The sequence below is a fragment of the Agelaius phoeniceus genome, chromosome 17 (assembly GCF_051311805.1).
Source record: "Agelaius phoeniceus isolate bAgePho1 chromosome 17, bAgePho1.hap1, whole genome shotgun sequence".
Classification (NCBI taxonomy): Eukaryota; Metazoa; Chordata; class Aves; order Passeriformes; family Icteridae; genus Agelaius; species Agelaius phoeniceus.
In genome coordinates, this window is record NC_135281.1 from 4,670,387 (window position 1) to 4,691,371 (window position 20,985).

Genomic DNA, 20,985 nt, shown 5'->3' on the forward strand with positions numbered 1-20,985 from the left:
AACATAAAAACAAGGAATGTGCTCTTATAGGTATCCCTCACACACAGCTGGAGGAGGATAAAATTATCAGACAGGAGGAATTAGGATTTTGAAATGTGATGGCATAAAAAAATGGGATGTAATTTAGCATTACAGAATGCAAGGTCATGTATCTCAGGACTAATTAGTTTTTTTTGGTTTAAGATTTGGAATCAGTTGAAAGTGACAAGAAGCTATTGGAGCCTTAAAGCCAGGAGATTGAGATGAGTCTGAGATGTGTTTCTGCAAAGAGAAATCTTTGTGTGGGGCAAGATGGCAAAGCAGGAATGTTATGTAGATCAGCAATGATTTTATCTGGAGTATTCTGGAATATCCATCTGGACAGCACAGGTACTCCTCCAGAGGAGAGATGAATCCAGCACACCACAGGTGTAAAGAAGGGCTGTAAGGAGATGTGGCATAACTGAGGATTTTTGCCTTGGGGAGGCTGCAGTGTGCAGCTCCTTAATGCAGCAAAGAGACCCCGGGAGCTGCAGTGAAGGAAAGCAGGAAATGCTGCAGCCACTCCAGGCTGGAAAAAGAAGGAATTGAGCAGGACTTCAGTGTCTGTGAGGACTCAGCAATGCCATCACAGGGCTTCTAGTTGCAAAGAATAAATACCAGAGTGTGCAGGAACAGGAGGCAGTGGTTGGAACCTGCCTTGGCACCAGCCTCAGTCTGTGTGGTCTGGGTGAGGTTTCTGTACAGTGAGAACCTCACTCCAGGACAATCAAACTTTTGCTGCAGTGAAACTGTGGTTTCACAAACTGCTGGTGCAAAATTGGCATCAAAACTCTTCCACATTTTCCATTTTCCTAAATAGCAATAAACAGTGCTTCACTTCTGTCCTCACCACAGTGTCTTCCAGCCATCCCAAGAAAGCCTTGGTGACATTGGCAAGAAAATAATATTAGTGTGTCATTGGTCATTTTTCTCTTGAGGACACCTCATTATTGCCCCCATCATTCAATGTAGGTTAAAAAATAAAACCAGATGATTTAGCTGAGGATCTGCTAATAACAGTTGTAATTCTGACTTGAGGCACCCAGCCTGTGCTGCCACCCCCAGTTCAGTGCTCCCAGGGGCTGCTGGGGGAAGAGGTCACTTTTGAACAGCTCATTTCCTTGTTTTCAGCTTGGAGTGCCATCAGATCCCATGGTTGTGGTAGTTCCTCCACTACAGCAGTGTTGTGGCAATTAGCTGTGGATAATAGATGAGGAATCTCCCAGCACAGCTGGCTGGGAGCTCTGGTGCTTGTGTGAGGAGTGGGGTCAGTGTAAGTGTTTGAAAAGTTGGTGCTTGACTGGGATTTGGGTCAAGTGTGCTCAGAAAGGGTCTGTTCACACTTGTGCTGCAGCTGGATGAAGATGATCAGTGGTTGTATCATCTCCATCTCTGAGGAAAGAGAATATTAAACCTGACTTACACCAGAGTTGTGTAATCTTTATATCTGAAACCAAGTCCACTCACTTGGATTGTTTTTAGTCTCTGTGCTAATAAAATTATATCTGCTGGTTAAATAATGCTTTTTTAAAAAAAATCCATATTAATTATAGTCTCTGTTCTGGGAAATTCTATTAGTTTTTGCCACAGATGAGTGTTTTCAGATAAACAACATCTTTATTCCAGCTGGGACTTCATCATCAAGTTTATCTTAATTATCTAATCTTAAAATAGTCTTAAACTGCTAGAAAGGCTGCAGTATAGTCAAGTAGCACAATTATTTCCTCCCTGTGAGACAGTGCTTTAGAATTAAAAAAAAAAGGAAACAAACAAACAAATCAAGGCTGATATTGATAGTCTGGTGAGAAGTCTGTCTTGTATGAAGTGAAAATGTGATGGAAAAGAGTTGTGCCTCCTGGGTGCTGCCAGGCACAGTCATTTCCATGGAAAAACAATTTCCTGCAGTCCCTGTGTCCTCCCTGGGGTGTTGGTTCAGCATGTGGCAGATGCTCTCTCTGCACTGTCACTCTCCCATGCCAGTCCTGAGATGGGCATCCCTGTCCCCTCTGTTTCCCTAAAGGTGACAGCCAGGTGTCAGGCTGTGCCAAAGGTGCACCAGTGATCCTGGGAGTTTACAAACTCCAGAAGTGCACGGAGATCCTGAATGTTTGAGTACCAGTGAAGCTTGTCCATGGAATTATGGAATATCCTGAGCTGGGAGGGACCCACAGGATCACCCAGCCCAGGCCTGGCCCTGCCCAGACACCCCAAGAACCCCACTCTGGGCATCCCTGGGAGTGGTGGGGTGGTGTTCACAGGAGTGCCAGGGTGAGGGAAGAGATGAGAATGTTGACTCCATGTTTCAGAAGGCTGATTTATTATTTTATGATATATATTATATTAAAACTATACTAAAAGAATAGAAGAAAGGATTTCGTCACAAGGGTAGCTAGGAATAGAAAAGGAATGGAATGATAATAAAATCTTGTGACTGACCAGAGTCTGAGCCAGCTGACTGTGATTGGCCATTAATTAGAAACAACCACATGAGACCAATCCCAGATGCACCTGTTGCATTCCACAGCAGCAGATAATCATTGGTTACATTTTGTTTCTGAGTCCTCTCAGCTTCTCAGGGGAAAAATCCCAGCAAAAGGATTTTTCATAAAATGTGTCTGTGACAGAGGTGCTCAAACTCTCCTGGAGCTCTGGCAGCCTCGGGGCTGTGCCCATTCCCTGGGCAGTGCCAGCACCCTCTGGGGAAGGCTGGGAGGTGTTGGAGGCTGGGAATGTGTTTTGAGGAAGATTCAGTGTGTGTTTATCCTGTTCATGTGTGTTTCCAAGCAACCCCTGGCAGGTCTGACCTGACCCAGCTGCTCTGGTTTTAAGCTGGCTCTGTGGAGCTCCCTGGGCTCCTTCCCTTTGCCAGTCACAAGTTTGTGCTGGTGAGGGGGTTGGGAGAGGACTCTGGGGTAAAAAATGATGCCATGGTTGTTACAATAGGCTACAAAGTGCATAGATAACGAAAGGAGATGCTGATTAGCTTATTTTATTATTGGTTTTATCTTACTTTAGCCTTTCAGGTATAAACACACTGACTAAAGATCAACAGAGAGGCCATAGGACAAACCCAAATCGGTCATAGGATCATGGAATGGTTTCTGTTGGAAGGGATCTTAAAGAAGGAGAGCAGGGACACCTTCCATTTTTCCAGGGTGTTCCAAGCCCCATCCAACCTGGCCTTGGGCACTGCCAGGGATCCAGGGGCAGCCACAGCTGCTCTGGGCACCCTGTGCCAGTGTCTCTGGCCATCTGAGTAAAGAATTTCCTCTTAAGTACTAATCTGAATCTCTTCTCCTTTATTTTAAAAATGTGCTTTCAAACATTCTTTCACTCCATCTCTCTTACATTTTTGGCTGCAATGCCTAATGTGCAGTTAGCTCAAGTATCAGTATAATTGCACTCTGGTTATAATTGGATAAGTATATTTAATACCAATTCAGTTGATCAGAAACTGAATCTAATTTCTGAATGACTTAATGTCATGATCATAATCTTTTGAAGAATCATATATTTAATAAATCAGATTCTCACACAGGCATCTTAAAATTTAAATGACTTGTATAAAAATGGACAATGAATTTATTAGAAATTTTATACTTAGTTAAGCTGCAGAGCTGAAACCTTGAGGAGGACACTTATTAAAAATCTTTGCTTCTGAGTAGCTGCACTTTCACCTGGGGCTCTGGGAATGCATTACATTTTAATGGAGTTTCCTGGGCTGTTAAATACTGTATGCAGCTGTACTCACAAATACCCTTTCATCTACCAAAATCAAATGGAGAGGTGCTTTATAGGGCATGGCAAGGAGGTGGATTAAGCAATATCATGCACAAGGTATTTGTCTTATTTCTGGAGATGGCATCATTCAATTACAAGTGCAAAGAGAAGTCTTTAAAGCAAAGACAATTATCTTCTTAAATTGCTGGTAAGACCTTATTTCCAGATGAAAATATCCAGTAAAGGAGATTTTTGTGCATCTGAATAGCACTTAGGAACTTGGACTATTTCAGTCTAAGAACAGAAATAAAGTTTGTCTGCAGCACAACCAAAAGTGTGGGGTTTTACACAGATTGTACAAAATCCTCCAAGATTCCTGAGAGGAAATATTGATGTAGTGTCAGTGAAGCAGCTTTGAAGCTTGTTTCAAATTAAGATTTTTTAGAATCTGCCCTTTACTGGGCCATCTCTGCTGCATGTCCATCCTGACTGCACCACCAAGGGCTGCTGAGGTTGGGATAAAAAGCTCAGAGCACTTGGTTCTCATGTCTCAATGGAGCAGGGATTAAAAGCTGACTGAAACCATGGTTCATGTGACAGAAAAGGGCTTCTTATTCCAAGCTGGTCATTCATTATACTGAGAAGTGATTGCTTTTAGATTCTTTCACCTTGTGCCTTTCAAGTCTCAGAAAGAAATGTTTTAAGGATTTAATGCTTCCCAGCAGAGTTCAGGCTTGATGCTGCTTAAAAGGAATAAGAGCTGTGGAGTTCAGAAAATCTCTCTTGAAAAATATTTTCCCTTGGAAATGTATTATTCTAAGTTTCAGCCCTTAACTGGAGGTTATCTATAGCAAAGACAAGAATGAGGCCTTAGATGATGGAATAGGAATATTTTTCTATATATTCATTACCAGCCTGGTTTTGTATAACTGGGATAGCACTGCCTGAAACTCTTCCAAAGAGAAGTGCAGAGTGAAAATAAGCTGTTGAAATTTCATCCATTTCAAGGCATGGAGTTCCTCTGAAATCAAGAACCTCGGCAGGTACTGAGCTGTTCCCACTCTGTTATTAACAAATCATTTTCCCCCATCAGTGGATGGAGACTGGAGTGGCTCATGGGGCCTCCTTCAGCAGAATGAGGCTCATGGGCCATTTCTGAGCCCACCTGTGACTTGCAGGTGGCTGAGGATGTGACAGGGTAACACCCAGGGGGGTGAGGGAGGCTGTGGGGGCCCCTTGACAAAATCTGAGCTCTCTGTAGAGATAACTGCACTGCTGCTGAGGCTACTCTGGATTCTCTCTTCATTGCCCCTCGTTAATACAGAGTTGGGAATGCTGCAGCTCTGCTAAATGCACATTCTGGGTCAGGGGCTGTGAGAGGAAGATTCATGGCTGTAATTAGAGAGGCACTTTGCACATATGCTTATGTAGTAGTAGGAAATTTGGTTAAACAGAAGAGGAGCTCTGTATATTTTCAAGAACTCACAAGTGCTGTTAGGCAGAGACCCATTTATTCCTGGCACGTATTTACTCTGTGTTTTTCTCTTTGGGCAATGAATTTACACAGAGGAGGCTGGAGGATAAAAGCAAGCAAGTCTTTTTTTTGGGTTTTTTTCTGTCACACTGTTTCCAGTGTGCTGCAGAGGACAGAGAGGCTTCCAAGGCTTGGTATTTACCCCACTGTACCAGGATTCTGAACAACACCCTGGGTATTGCAGTGCACTGGTACATCAAGGGAGAAAATGTGGATTAAGAAATGCAGAGGCAAAAAAACTGAAAAAACAATTAAAAGTTCGGTAATAAATTACTGCAATTCAAATGTGCAGCTTACTGTCAGTGCCTCAGCCAGCTGATGGAAGCTTACAGGAGCTCTTAGAGAGTCCAGGATTTGCCCTCCTGTCCCCAGCCTGACTCCAGGGCAGCTGGAAGCAGAGCAGCTGGAGAGCCACTGTCACTTCTGGGGCTGACTTGCTCCTGACACATTGAATGAAGATCATGGTTTGACTGAAAACAATTTAAAGTACATGTCTTTAAATATCCTTGACATTGCACTTTAGCTGTAATTTGAACCAGTAAGTGCCAGCAACAAGTGAAAGGGCATTTGGAAGAGATAACCTTGATCTGAGATATGTATAAAGTTGGAGCTGTAGGAATTGTTAGAACTCAATAAAAGTTATTTATACAGCCATTCTCTGGGAGTAGCTTCCAATAACAAAGTTATTCAATTTAGCATGATATATCAGTGGCAAGTCTCATTGCAAGTTATTATCACTGTATTATTAGCCAATTAGATTTTATTTGCTGATACCCAATAACAGATGATAGCTGTCCTTTTATCTAAATCTGATATTTGACCAGGGTGAGTTGAGCTAATACTTGTCAAGCATGGTAGCTCAAATATCAAGGAGGCTTTGGAGTCCTGCATAGTGCTGCATCTTTAATTGCACATGTTCAGAAGCAATTTCAACAAAACATCAGTGCTGTTCATCAAGAATCAGCCCACTTCATTAGAATCTTCTCCAGGAAAGCATTTAAACTACTGATAGTTCTTTTTGGAGCTGTTTAGAAAGATGGGATATGTGTGTGTGTGTGTGCTCATGGATATTTTTGTCCTCATGAAGACTCTGGGTAGTTTTCTGTGAGTGCAAAAGTAAGATACATTTTGGAAGCTCATCACTGAGTTAATTTACTTCCCTTGGCCTCATTTGGGAAGTTAATGGGATGATTATAAAAAAGCCAGTCCAATAAAAACTTAAATTCTTCTCTGAAAAGGGTATGCCTGTGCTAGTTATATTTGATGGCAGCAAGATTGTGCTTAATTCTATTCTGTGTTTGGTGGTGTGGCAAGAAACCAAGACTTCCTACCCTTATTTAAATTAATCCTTGTGTTTTATAATCATGAACTTCCAATGGAACATCTCTTTTGGAAGGAGATCTTCCTCCAAAACAGCAGAACAGGGAAAGGAGAAGGATTGGAGGTTTTGTAATTGCTGTTGGGATTCCTGCCCTGGTGTCTGTTGAGACAATATTTTATTCATCACCAAAGATAACGTGAGTCAGTCAACGGCTGCTTCTTGCTTGAAGTTCAAACACATTAATTTGAAGTTTGTATAAAAGCTTATTGAGAATGAGGCTTGCTAATGGAATATAAAATAAGTGAGAAACAGCTTCCTCCAGACAGGTGTTTCTGCCTTGTAGAGTAAAAGAGGGGTGTAATTCAAGTGTGCAGCTTGAACAGGTATCCATGTGACAGATGAAATGCTGGAATGAAGCAAGCCAATAGAGAGCTCTGACTGATCAACTCTCCATTGTGGCAGCTGAGGAGGAATTTAGTGGAAATGCACTATAAATACAATGTTGGGCAAGCCTGTTTGGATCCACTGAATAATTAGCCCTAAGAATTTTCAGATACTGGAATAAAAGAAAAGCAAGGTTCCTTTTTTTTCTTTTTAAAAAGAAACAATGAACACCCACAGATAGCTTTTACTGACAAATATAACTAAGTACATCTTCAACAGTTGTGGCTAACAATTTAAGATGAATTTTTGGCATTCAAAACAGGATTATTTTAGGAAAAAAAATTATCCTGTGACTAAATAAATGAATTGAAGCAAAGTAAGGGTTTTTTTTATATTCAGTCTACAAGTATAGCAGCAAGTGTGTGCTACAAATCTGTGTTTTTAAAAAGAAATCTTCATTCTGTCATACTGTGACTAAAGCAGGATTCTGCTTCAATGGTGGAAAGCCATTAAATTTATAGATTGAAAGCATATTAGTTAGGATCTTGAGAAAAGTTGGTGGGGAATGTCTGTTTAAGACTCTTTTATGGGTTTGATAACCTGTGGTAATTTTACAAGTTTCATTTCCTTGGGACAGGCAAGTCTGAACATTCTTAGCATAAATCTTGGTGTGATGCAGCAGACTGGAACTAACTGAACTTGGAAAGTCAGGGTTCTCTGGGAAGGTGCAGGGTATTAACTGACTTTTTTAGCAGCTTGAAAAAAATAATTCAATCAGATTAGGGATATGTACAGATCTCTAATATTAACTTATGCTTAAGGCAATAAAATGTTAATATTGAGCTATTGGAATAGTGACAGCTCAGCTGTCAGTAGCAAAAATGTATTCCCGGTATTAAATAAAGGACACACATTTTTGCAAGGCAAGTTAGATGAGTCATCCTTGATTTGGACATGTAAATTGAAACAAATGACATTTAGTGTTAGTTTTAGTCCTGGGATACTTCAAAGTGGTTTCACTGATCCGTGGTGGATTATGAAGTACAGAATTAGTAATGAGTGTTTGAGCAGGTCTGGGGCTCAGTGATGAGACACAGAGGGAAAATTCAGCAAAGAGAAACCTGGAATGATGAATTTAAGCTGAAAACTCAGCTTAAACTGACATGTTCAGGGCATGGAGCTTAAACACTCATTCCATGCATGTCAGGATCCACGAGGCTTGCTCTGCTCCTCCATTGGGATTAGGAGCAGAACAAATAAACTCTGTTCATTGGGGACCATCACCTCTGAAGGGGAAGTGCTGGGAGAAAAACTTGTTATTACTGGGGGGGCCCTTGAGGTGTTCAAATGAGAAATCTTCACCTGTCTGTCACTGGTGATGTTCCTCATGGACACCACGTGTGATCCCTTAAGCAATATTTAGGTTGTAGCAAGGTTCCTATGCAAGGAGCCTCCAACAATTGGTTTGATCTCTACATGGGGGATGTGTGTGCACGGAAACTGTGCTCAGAGCTGCTTCAAAACATGTGGGGATAGATAGGTAACACTGAACCTGCCAAGGCAGCAAGGTCACAGGGTGTAGAATTGGAAAAAGACTTAGAGAATGTATAAAAATGTATAAATATATGCTGATAGTAGGAGTGTCTTCCTTAATGGCTTGATACTGCTTGGAACCACAATTCCACTTTGAACCAAGGTGAGATTTCTAAACTGCATTCAGGATTTTTAAGGATTACATTGATTTAGGGGGAAAAAAACCCCAAATTAGAATTAAATAAATTTAATAGAATATATATATATATATATATTTTAATTCTAAAGATAAATAATTTTCATTGCTGTTTTTAAAAATAAAGACAAGCTTTCTGAATGCTCCCCCTGTAATCTGGATTGTCAGGGCACAGAACATGCAAAAGAATGAAATTTAGTCAACTCTAACAAAAATGCTTCAAACTTTGGCCAGACAATTGCTACTGGTATCTCAGAGAACTGTCACCCTCCAGAGCACAGATAAAACTGTCTCTGCTTACATGTAAATGTTGCAAGACTGTGTCAAAGGTGAGATGTCAAGACAAGGAACAGAATTGTCTTGTGGTGGGTGAATCACTCCTCGACCATGGGGACTGACACTTGCAGCAGAAACCAAAGCAGGTGGGATGAATTTGAGAAATCACTGATTATTGTTTCTGAACCCCAAACGTTTGGATGCCTCCAGAGAAGCATTTCTGTGAGCCTGGGAGTTGTGTTTAATGGTTGAGGGACTCACCTGAATCTGTGCAAGGTCAGAGCCCAGTTCTTAAAGAGCTGACATCAGAAATAGAAGTTATGAATGCTTTACTTCAGGGTTTATTCCTTTTTACACACTGGACAATCTATTCCCAGGTTCTCCTGGTGTGGATCCTCTGTTAGCTAATGAGGCATAAAAAATGATCAAAGCTTTCCCTGCACTTTGAGGAGTCAGAGCATCTTTGTCTCCCTTGTAGAGTTTAAATACACCTGAATACATGGTGCCTTTTGACTCAGTCAAGATGACTCTTTTTTCTCTGCAGAAACCTGTTCTTTGAAAGTCTGTGGCTATAGAACAAACATTTGGCTAGGATAATAAAATACTCATTGAAATTGGCCAGTTGCAAGAGCAGGTTGGTGTGCACTTGACTGATGTCTTCTGTCTTCATCTTTCTGGAAGGACTGGAAAGCACATAAAGGACTTACTGCTCTTCTGAGTGAGGAAATTCCAATATCCCCTGATTTATCCCATCTTAAAGCAACTCAGCACAAGCCTTACATGTACATTTTCATTCTTCATTCTCTCCCACTTGAGAAGAATATACAATAAGATTTCTCAGGAATTTGCTATATGAATTCTACAGGCTGAAAAATAAGTTACAAATGGATTTTTATACAATAAATCCCACACTAGGAGTTACTTTAATGAGCCAAATGAATCCTTTCCAGCCCTGGTAAACAAGAATGTCTCTGGAAGGGATGAGAATGAATGATCAGAAACAGTGGTGGTTTAATTTGTAGAGTTTTATAGTTCATAAGCACTGCCTCATCCTAACAGCATTTGTTTCTTCCTTTACTTGCTTTGCATTTTGTGGATTTAAGATAAAAATTGATAGACTAAATATCAGTTCTCATGAAAGTTTCAAAAGGGATGTTTGCTAAAAAGTGTTTATGCTTTCTTAACTTTTGCCCATTTTGTCGCTGTTTGGGGGTTATTGTTTTTTATTTATTTGGTTTTGGTTTTAGTAAATGAGAGAAATAACTACTTCTTTTTGGAGGAATGGTGGAGTGGATCAATGAGACTGATGTTCTCATTGTCTCTGTTTGCTGTAAATGCCTGATCAAATTCTATGTGCTGCTCTGTTTGCTGTGTGTGTTTAGAACCACAGGATAACCACTGAGGCTTCTCACATCAGTGTTTCTTTATCCCCTTTTAGAAGTATTGTGTTTTTTATCTGGTGAGTCTGTGAGAGTTTGACATTGGATGACTTTATAAAACATTCAACTAATTGGATTTGTTAAAATAAATAAATCAAACACTAATTGGAATGTGCCCTGCCATTATTTTTGCTTACTGAATTAGATATTATAGCGTGAAGTTCTTTTTATCATATTTGTGCACATATTTAAACACCCCCCTGGCGCACACTTCTGCAAATTCAATTATATATTCAAAGGAGCCATTCAATTTATGCAAGGCTGGTTTACATATAATCCAGGGGCAAGTCTCAGTAACTGATGATAGGTCTGCTCAAGATTAATTAGCATCACTCAGATGAGCAGTGGCATTGTTACAAGCCCGCAGTGTAAAACAAGGGATATTTTATCCTTCTTATGTGAGCCATTATTTGCTTCAATATGACCCTTTTCAGGAAGGGAAAAGCTTTCTTGTTTAGATTTCATTTTGTGAAAAGGGTTTAACACCACCTGTGTTATCCAAAGCCATCTCCAATCCCTTGTCAGCCCCACTGAGTAACTGCATTTGTTTAATTTTTAGCCAAGCAGAAAAAGGCTCCAAACATCCCAGTATTTTTCCCAAAAATCCTCATTCTTGCTAAAAATTTATGAAGACCCAGCATCCCACTTTGGTAAATTTGTAAATGTTGTCATTTTCCTCAAGCTACTCTGTGATATGTGACTGAAATGATAACTTGCTGACCTGGTAACTAAATTTATCCAGTGTTAGGTCTGCCTTTCCTTTCAACTTGAGGATTATTTTTTCAAGGTTAATGAATAGCCCTGTTCTTCCTCTAAGCAGTCAGATTTCAGCCATGGATGACTTTCTTTGGGGATGGATCTTACCTCTTCCTGTCTTTATATTTCATCATGTTTGGGTGTAACTCATTGTCATGGTTTGACACTGGCACAATGCCAGTGCCCCCATGAAAGCCTGAATATCCACTGGCCCAAAACACAGCATCCCAAAAAACACATTTCCTGTCAAACCACCACACTCATATAAAAGTATCTGCATGGGTGGGGTGTCTGTGGAAATACTGAATATTGAAGTTATGCTGCCATCAGTGAAAACAACACTTCTGTTTGTTACTCTTCCTACTTTAGTGAACTCCTAAAATCTCTTCAATTTTCTGAATCTGGAAAGGAAGGGAAGCTGCAATGTTACATCTGCCAACTCCTGCAGAAAGCAGGGCCACCACTGATGTCCTTGGCAAATATGAACACGAGTCACTGTGGCTACATGGCTTTACCAAAGATTGGATATAAGGAAGAATTTTTATTGTGAGGGTGCAGAGGCCCTGGCACAGGTGCCCAGAGCAGCTGTGGCTGCCCCTGGATCCCTGGCAGTGCCCAAGGCCAGGCTGGACAGGGCTGGGAGCACCTGGGACAGTGGGAGGTGTCCCTGCCATGGCAGGGGTGTGGGACTGGATGGGCTTTCAGATCCCTTTCAACCCAAACCATTCTGTGACTCTGTGATTGTTAAAGTAACCCCAAAATGTGTGATGTTCTTATGTATTGTACTACTTTCCTGTCACTTTCTGAGGTTTCTTTCCTGTTCCATAATACACAACAGCATGAAGAGAGGAGCTGTTCACTTTTTGGCTCACAAGTCCCTGTGGCTCTGGCTCCCAGCTGAGCCTTTATTTCAGTTTTAATTCTGCTCTCAGTGGATACAGCAGAGCAAGAAGCTGGTGGGCACTGCCCCCCTCTTGGCACCCAGGATTCACACAGGCAATCTGCTCCTCTGAGCCCTTAAAATCAACTCCAGCTTTTTCTCCTTGTCCTCATTCCCTGCAAATTCACCTCCACATTCCAATTCTGCTGCCTCTAGTAAATTAATCCTTCTGGCTTACTTCCCTGTCACTCTGTGTTTGGAGGTTTCTCCACTAACCTTTTCTTTCTCTGAAATGTAGGTGCCTTGCTGCTGCTGCTGCTTTTAAGGCTCTCCATGGTTTATCCTTTCCTTTCCTATTCAGCTGTACCACAAGGTTAGCTTTGACTTTCAGGCAAGGCACTTTAAAGCTTCCTCAGGTGTTGCCTTGTATCAGCAGATGCTCCCAATTAATTTCCACAAGTTCTCACTGTGTCCCTTTTTCAGCTCCTCACACTCCATCTTCCTCAGAGAGGATAAAACCACCTGTTTAGCTGATTATGCCAGGCTATTGACAATTACATTCCCACTTCAACGAGCACTGCTGCCCCATATTTTGCTACTTATTGCTTGTTTTGCTTCTGGGACTTTGTAGCAGCTCCAGTGCAATTTTCTCTGTGTACAGGAGTCAGGCTGGAGCAGAGGATGGGTTTACAATTGCTCCAAAGGAACAGCTCCCATCCCTGTGTGCTGAGCAGGGGGGTGGGGATGGTTTGTGTCTGAATTAAGGGGAATCCATCAAAATGAGAATGCCCCATGCAGGCTGAGAGGACAGGATTGGATTTTGCTTCTCGTGCTGCTCACTGGGATAAAAATGACTTTCACTGCTCACTCCCACACTTTCCAGGCTGCCTGGAACTTCCCTTAGATTTTTTTTTTTTTTACTTAGCCTGTTCAATATTGTAATTTTGAACTTTTTCACCTAAATTAATGAAAGAAAAAAAAAGACAGTTACCCAGGTGTAATCTTGATTGTTTTGACAAGCTGGGAAGGCTTCACAAATGCAATAAATTAAAGGCAAGGATTATTTAAATATTATAAAATCATGACAACTCAGAAATATTTGCAGAAGCTACTGAAAAAGGCATGTTTTCAAGGGTCATAAAATCTATTAACAGATCTAGTTATAATGAAAATATGTAATATATAATTGTTTTAATTTTTTAGGGCAAGCTTGATCTCTTTAAACTTTTTTTTCAGCAACAGAGTATTTTGTGGTGTCAGGTACTCTATCCAACAAACCTTCCTAGAATATACTTGACTAGAAATGTTTGGTGAAGTTTGTAGAACCATTTTAAAAAATCAATTACAGTTGGAGTACACAGAGAATCATTTAACAGAGTAAGGGACTGAGAACTATTAATGGCATTAAATATATTTGTAATTTGTGAGGAGTTCCATAGGAACTGAGATGAAGTTTGGGCTTGGGCAACATGGGTGAAAATAAAAGAAGGCTTTGATGTCTTCAGTGTTGGGTAACCCTTTATTGCAGAGGAACACAGGGCAGTGATGTGCCAGGTGTTTATTGTCTGATTGCAGCTGTGGGAAGGAGGGAGGAGTCAGGAATATCTCTGTCCTGGTTGGTGCCAGTGATGCCTTGTGAGGGCTGCCCTAGAGCAGAGACTGGACAGAGCTAAAGAATAAAGCAGGGATTTATTCAAAGCATCTCCTCAATGGATCCACCTTGGGCAGCACAAGAGCCCAGCCAGGGCTGCACCCAAGATGAACCAAAATGGTCCCAAAATGCACGGCCGGGCATGGGGTCTCTCCCTGGGATCAGTTCTGCTCCATTTGCATCTTGCAGTTCATTGTCCCATTCCAGCTTTAGCCCCTGCAGTCCCACCCTGCTTGTTTTTCTCTCTCCAGCCCACGGGGTTTGTGCTCTTGGGGCTGAGATTTGGATCATTTGTCCTTGGTGCCCAGCTGGAGCAGGAATTGTTTTGTCTCCCTGCTCTGTGCACAGAGCTCACCATCCCCTGATGTGAAGCTCAGAATTACACACTAAAGCAGCACAGAATGTGAAAAATATAAAAGCTAAACCTGAGGCACCATCAGGAGCCATTGGTGCTTGGCTGGCAGAGCAAGGGAGCGTTGCCCTGAGCACTGTGCAGCCCTGGGGTGTTACATGTGCCCAGCTCCTTTGGAGGACTGGGATCTGCAGAGAACAGTGATCCTGTCTTCCCTAAGAGGAACCCATATCTTTATAGACACACCTTGGCATGATTCAAGTCTAAACTGAGTTCCCCAGATCCCTGATCCAGTGGATCCAGTAGTGAAATACTTTGTCAGGCTGGGTTGGGTGGTGGTTAAGGTGCATGAGATCATAAGGGACACCAGAGTAGGAGCATCCTGGGGAATAAACATTCTCTGTTCCTCTGTGTGACCCAAGTTTCAAAGATCTGCACTGCAGTACAACATTTCACTCCACAGTTCCTGAATTTCCCTTGATTCACAGGTGTTCAGGCAGCTGCCAATGTGTTTATGAGAGTGAACTTCTTCCAAGTATTTCAGGAATTGCAGTAAAGATCTTCCAGTCAGCAGTCTGGAAGGTGTGAATGCCAGTTGACATCTGCTGCTTCTCATTCTCCTGTTCAGAAACTACAGGGCCATGCTCAGAAGTATTGATTTGAAAGATCTTGAGGAAGCTCTGTGTGTTCATGGACTACACAGAAATTTGAGTTGTTAAGCTTAGGAGATGGTTAAAGCCTGGTTAAATATAATCAAGGTTTAAAAGCAAAAAGAAGTGAGGCCTTGCTGCAGGAACAGTGATGCTGTGCTTGTTTGTCATTTGCATTCCTCCTTCCTTTTCCTGATTTTTTAAAAATTATCTTTCTTGAAGGTTCATGCAAATATTCCTGCATGGGGATATCCTGTAGAATTGTCCTTGAAAATAACAGGTTGAAATAAAGGGGAGTGATCTTAGAAACAGTAGTGTGGATGGAAGAAAACAAGGGCTTCCAGTGGATATAAAACATGGAAATTACAAATATATTTTTTGGACATCATCTTTGGAGCTGCATGAAAAATAATGTTTAGGAAATTAGTTTTATTTATTTTTATTTCCTGTGTAAGCCTGAGTACAAAATATCTAAGTAAACGGCCTACCACAAAGAGAGAGAGAAAATTAACCCAGAAATGTTTTCCTTTTTCTTGGTTTTAGGAGGTTGTTCATTTGATGAGCATTACAGTAACTGTGGTTACAGCGTCGCCTTGGGAACCAATGGATTTACCTGGGAGCAGATCAACACCTGGGAAAAGCCAACAATGGATCCTGCTGTCCCAACTGGTGAGTGAGGAGCCTCTCAGCAGTGATGAGGTGCAATTCTTGGAGAGAATCAGGTGTTATTGATGTCTATGTGTGTGCTGGCTCTGGGTGCACACAACAGCAGAGCAGGCTTTTACTCTGTGATAAAATGTTAATTTTGTGTTCAAAATATTCTGGCAACAGAATTCATAGATGTGAGGCGGCTTTTTTGCTACATTTGCCATTGGATATCCTTGCAGAATTGTTTTACGTTTCTTATTCTTATTTTGTTTTTCATTTAGCAGAGAGGGAATGTTTTGGATAAAAAACTCTAAGGTTCAGCCAGCTTTTGGCATGTTTCTGGATGAGAGAGTTATCTGGGGAGGTTCATGTTGGCCAGGCCAGAAGTGAAGCCTTGAAATGTGTGGAAATATTGGACACTGCAGTTACCATTTAGCTCTCAACTGATGGTTTTAAATTCCAATTTTGAGAAAGACAAGAAAGTTCCTTGCCTAGAGAATTAGTTGTGGTGGCTAATGCTTGATTAGGCTGGGACTTGAGACAGGAGAATTTTCATAAGCAAGAAACATTTCCAGCAGTGAGATTTACCAGAGTTTCTAATTTACCAATATGTACTGAGTGTAGTGTAGACTTCCATGTGATAGTTGGAATATTAGCAGAGCTCACAGTGGTGATAATTTCCAAGTTCTGTTTTCCATTGGAAGTTACCATTATGCTTTATATGGGAATGATTTCTCTAGCATCAAATGCTTTGTTTACATTGAAAAAGAACTTGATTTAAGAAGACACTTTAATGTTCACTAAAAATCCTACTTTGTCCATGTTGGTTGCCACCTAAAATAGCAATGCAAGTCTCTTTCAGGCACACAGTGGCAAAAAGCCTTCATCAGCCTGTTAAGACTTTGATTTCACTCCTAGAAAAGAAATATTCATTCTGGTTAGTGCATTGCACTGTGAGAGCATGAACTACATGGAAGAACAGAATATAATGTTGTTCAAGACATATTCTTATGCCTGTAATTACTGGGCTAAGAGACTTGTAATTGCTGGCTGCCTGGAAGGACACGGTGAGGAGCTGAGACAGCAATAGCTCCCTGCCACAGCACTGACAGACAGCCCAGACCCCATTCCTGGGTGCTTGTCAGTAAAAAACCAGCCCAGGAGACACCAGCCTGGCTGGGCTTCCTCAGCACTGAAAGCTGTTTAAGTTCTGTGGGTTTTAAATCATTTTATCATTGGAAATTGCTCAGAATAGAAGGCTTCAAAGTGTGTCACACCTGGTACTGCTTGGTTTGGCTGTGGCATCCCCCAAAGGGTTAATTGTGGAGGTTGCAGGTTTTTGGTCCTGCCTGTAAGAGTGTATTTCATGATTCTGGATGTTGTGTTTTAAATTTTATCTCTGGGGCTCTTCAGCTTTTGGCTCATTGTTGTGTCCTTATTTTGTGTCCTTGCTAAAGACCAAGCTGGAGGGACGTGACAAATCTTTAACTGATCCCAGAGAGAAGGAGGAGGAATTTAAACAATTTTGATGCAGTTGAGAATCTGGAACAAATGGAAAGGTTTATATTGCTTCTACTGGATGAGTTCCATGCTTTGTTAACTCCAAATGTTAAAGTTAACCCTTCCTGGCCACCTTATGGAGGAATATTGCCATCTGAAATACTCTGGAACCATGGATGGGTTAGCAGAAACCACAGAGCTGGAAAAGACCTCTGAGGTTATTCACACCAACCATTATCCCATCCCCAAACCCTGCTCCCATATCTCTGTGTGTTATGGCCACATGTGCCACATCTCCTCCTTTTTTGAATGCTTCCAGGGATGCTCACTCCACTACTTCCCTACACAGCTGCTCCAACAAAGAAATTTTTCCTAATATCCAATCTAAACAACAAAAGATAAGCAACAGCCTGGAATGGCATGATTTAAAAACCCCAAAGGAACAAACCTACCCAAAAACCCTAACCCCAAGGAAACCACTCCATGCACACAAAGAAACCCCATGCCAACCCCAGAACATCACAGTGTAGTTTCTCCAAATACTTGTGGTTTCCCTTTCCTTGATATCTGGTATAATTAAAAAAAAAAAAATCTATAAAAATATCTACTCCAGCAGCTGCAAATTTAATAAAGGTTAGACCTGAAACAAAAAAAATGCAGAAAACTTTATTGAAGTTAAAAGGCAAAGGTAAAGCAGCCATCAGGTGGGAATGTGCTGATAAAGAAATACTGTGTAAGAAGGTCTGAAGGAGCATGAGGAGAATTGAGTCAGTTCCTGATGTCACTGATGGATGTCACAGGACTGTTCACACAGAACAAAGGGCAAAATCAGTAGGTGGAAGATCATGGGCCACAGCAAATGTGTACAGAGGGGCCTGGTGTAACAAACCCCATGTTTTCAACAGCTGTGCAAGTCGTGCTAACCTTGGAGTAAATTGCAGTACTCAATCAGACTCCCTGAAGCTGGTGAGATTTTTGGAGCTATTATTGAGAGCCTGTTGCTGGCTAGAAGTGTGATGTTTGTGTTGGTTACTCCTTGAAAAGCTGTTTGGTGGGAATAAAAGCTGTTTACTTACTATTCATGTAGGGGCAAAGCCAGGTGGATGAAGTGAAGAACAGCATGTTCCACTCCTACGGGCAGGGAGCTCTGTAGAGCTGGAGTCCTGGAGCATGTGAGCCTTGACTTCTCATTCCATTGAATTTCTCCAGGGCAACTGAGAGGAGCAGGGTGTAAATCCACTGAGCTGCAGGGTGTAAGGGGTGGTCACAAAGAGGTGCTCATGGAATAAGCACCCAGAGGCACGACAGAGCACAGGGAGGGGTGGCAGGAGGGCCTGCAGGGCTCTGGGGTGCAGTAATGCAGATTTTTATGTTGGGGACCGTATTTTAAACACTGCCTTATTTTTATAGCTGGAAATAGGTTAAAATTCTACATTGTGGAAGGGGTAAAGACAAAAAGGGAGCAGGAATTAGGTTGGTTCAGTGCCACTGAGTCAGCCTGCAGTGCTGGAAGCATGGCCAGCCCCCATGCTCAGCCCTTTCCTCTGGAAAACGTTCTGGCTTTCCTAAGTACCAGCAGATCCCTTTGAATTCAACCAAGCCACAGAACCACTGTGTCCTCCTGAATACTAATGATGCTGTCTAGCACTTTTTAAAGTCCTTTTCACTGCTGGATCTCAGAGTGCTCTTCAAAGGAGGTCAGTACCATGAATGAGAGCCTGAGTCTCCAGAGCTGTGTAATTCTCTGCTGACACACTGCTGCAAAGGTCTCTGCCCAGGGATGTCTTTCTGGTCTTTATTTTTTTAATTAAAATGTCAAAAAGAAAAAAAAAAGAAGCCAATTAAACTGCTCCATTAGCAATGTAGAAGTTTGTAGGCAATTTGTTTTACTCTGTTGCCAGCAAATAAAGTGTTTCCCATGAATTCTGTGATTAATTCCTTAGGGCTGGAAACAGTGTTAATTGGGGGATTAAGAACCAGATGTTTATTGTTCTGAATAAATATTTCAAAAATGCAGAGCACACGAATTGTAGGTATCCAACCCCCAGATTTCAGTGGGACTTTGGTTCCACCTCCTTGCACAATAGCAGGAGTGATTATAACAAAATATTCTCTAACAGATGGGTGTTTACTTAAGCCTGAATACCCTCAGTGATGAGTATTCTGCAGCTTTTGGGCTGTTTGTTCCACTGCTTGAATTGCAGAGGTTCTCAAACCTTCATTTTCCTTTCTGTGGCTTCAACTCTTTGTTTTTTTCCATTTTTGAATAGGGAAAATAATCAGTTGTTGCTCTCTTATAACCTCTCCTACATCGTAGCATGCAGTTAAATCTTTATTCTGCAGGAATGTGACCCAGTCCTTTTAACCTTTTTTAATTGTCTTTTGTCTTCCCTGTGCCTTCAGTCATTATTTTCTCATATTTGGTGGGTATTTGTGTGAAGTTGTGCTACCAAGCAAGGATTCAGCACTCTGCATGGCAGTGCTGGAAGGCACAAGACCAACCCAAGCCAGTCTGGGATCCTGTGAGAGCAGGACAGGAGCTCTTGTGTGGGTCTCTTTGGAGGCAGATGCTTGGTTAGCACAACAAAGAAATGTGTTTAAATCAACCAGGCAGTACTGCTCTTATTCACTGTATCAGGCTTTGCAGCATTCCAAAGAGCTGGGACCTGGCTGCTCTGGCAGCAGTTGCAAGAATAATATTAATAATGAAAGTATTTAACATTTAAAGTTCAAAGTATTTTACTATCATTTGCTAATTAACTCCAGTAGAGACTTAACCAGGGCTTACTAGACTGAAGTAATTACTTTAATTGTATTAAATATGATTCTATTTGAATGCAAAGGCATGGTGTCTTGTGCATCTGTGCAGCTGCATTCTTTGCTGTTGGATTTCAATCCCACGTTTACTCTGTGAAGTTTTCCTGTTCTAGCTTAGCAGATAAATAATCAGCACACAGAGGCTGAATTTCTGGTCCCATCTGCCTTACTGCTCACTTGCTTTCATCTCTGTAGCACTTAGAGCAAGTGCTACTTTGCTTTCTCAGAAATAAACAATAATTCTTCCAAAAGAAATGGAGTTTATGTGTATATAAACATAGATCTGCATCTCTCAGTGCTCCATATCTTGGCTGTTTCTTGCTCCACTGTTTTCCAGCTGGGCATTGTCTAGGAAACAGAAGTGTGGGTATGAAAAATGTATGGATTACAAAATGTTTGGAATAAATGGTAATATTCAGAATTCCATCACTTGTAGGTTACCTAGGAAGTGCCAATGGCCTCACTTTGCATCCTGATTCCACAAAACATCATCTGTAAGAGCTACAGGACCTGTTATTGTTGAAGGGTGGTTTTGTGATAGAAATTGGTGCATTTTTATCTCCCATGGAGTCATTTAGGTTTGAAAAGCTCTCTAAGATCATGAAGTCCAGCCCTTACCCCAGCACTGCCAAGGCCAGCACTAAAGCATGGTCCCAAGCATTCCACGACATATTTTTGAATGTTCCCAGGGATGATGATCCTACTGCTGCCCTGGGCAGCCTGTTCCAATACCTGACCACCCTTTGGTGAAGAAATGTTTTCCTGAGAACCAATCTAAACCTCCATCTAAATGGTGGGTGTTTTGAGATGGTATTTTCAGGCCCAAATGAGTTCTGAGTGTGGCCTTAGAGAGCCTGCAGCCTGTGTCCCAGTGAGTGAGCCCAGCTCAGAGCTGTTCAGGTGTTGGGAAGGATGGAAGTTTGACAAGGAAGTCTCACAGATATGTGTGCTTAGCAGGAAGATTTTTAAATGTAGAGTCTGATGAAGGAATAGAGATGGAAGCAAGTTTTGATATAGAAGAAAAGAATTGCTGAGCCAGTCTCACTGCATAACCAAGGAGGCAAAGGGTGTGTTAGTTAGAAGGGGTTTTTATGGCTTAGAGCAAAGGATAAACCCACCCCAAACAAGGAGATGTTTTTACCAAGCAGGAAGATAGCACAGGCAAACAAGGCAGCAAATGCTGCAAGTAGAAAAAAGGTCTCAGAATGTTCCACTGCAAGAAAACTGAAAAACAACTTCTAGCTGAAGCTGCAATGTACTGACTGTTAGTGACTGGAGAACAGTAACATGAATATGGTCATTATAGC

General features: G+C 41.5%; 1 protein-coding gene across 9 annotated transcripts in view; it reads left to right on the forward strand.

The window, feature by feature from the left end:
• PTPRT (protein tyrosine phosphatase receptor type T) overlaps positions 1-20,985 on the forward strand; it is a 488,934-nt gene that overhangs the window by 120,492 nt on the left and 347,457 nt on the right. For all 9 annotated transcript variants that reach the window (XM_077187379.1, XM_054644473.2, XM_077187382.1 and 6 more), the window contains exon 2: positions 15,257-15,382. In XM_077187379.1, the coding sequence (XP_077043494.1) occupies positions 15,257-15,382 (126 nt within the window). The remainder of the gene's footprint in view (positions 1-15,256; positions 15,383-20,985) is intronic.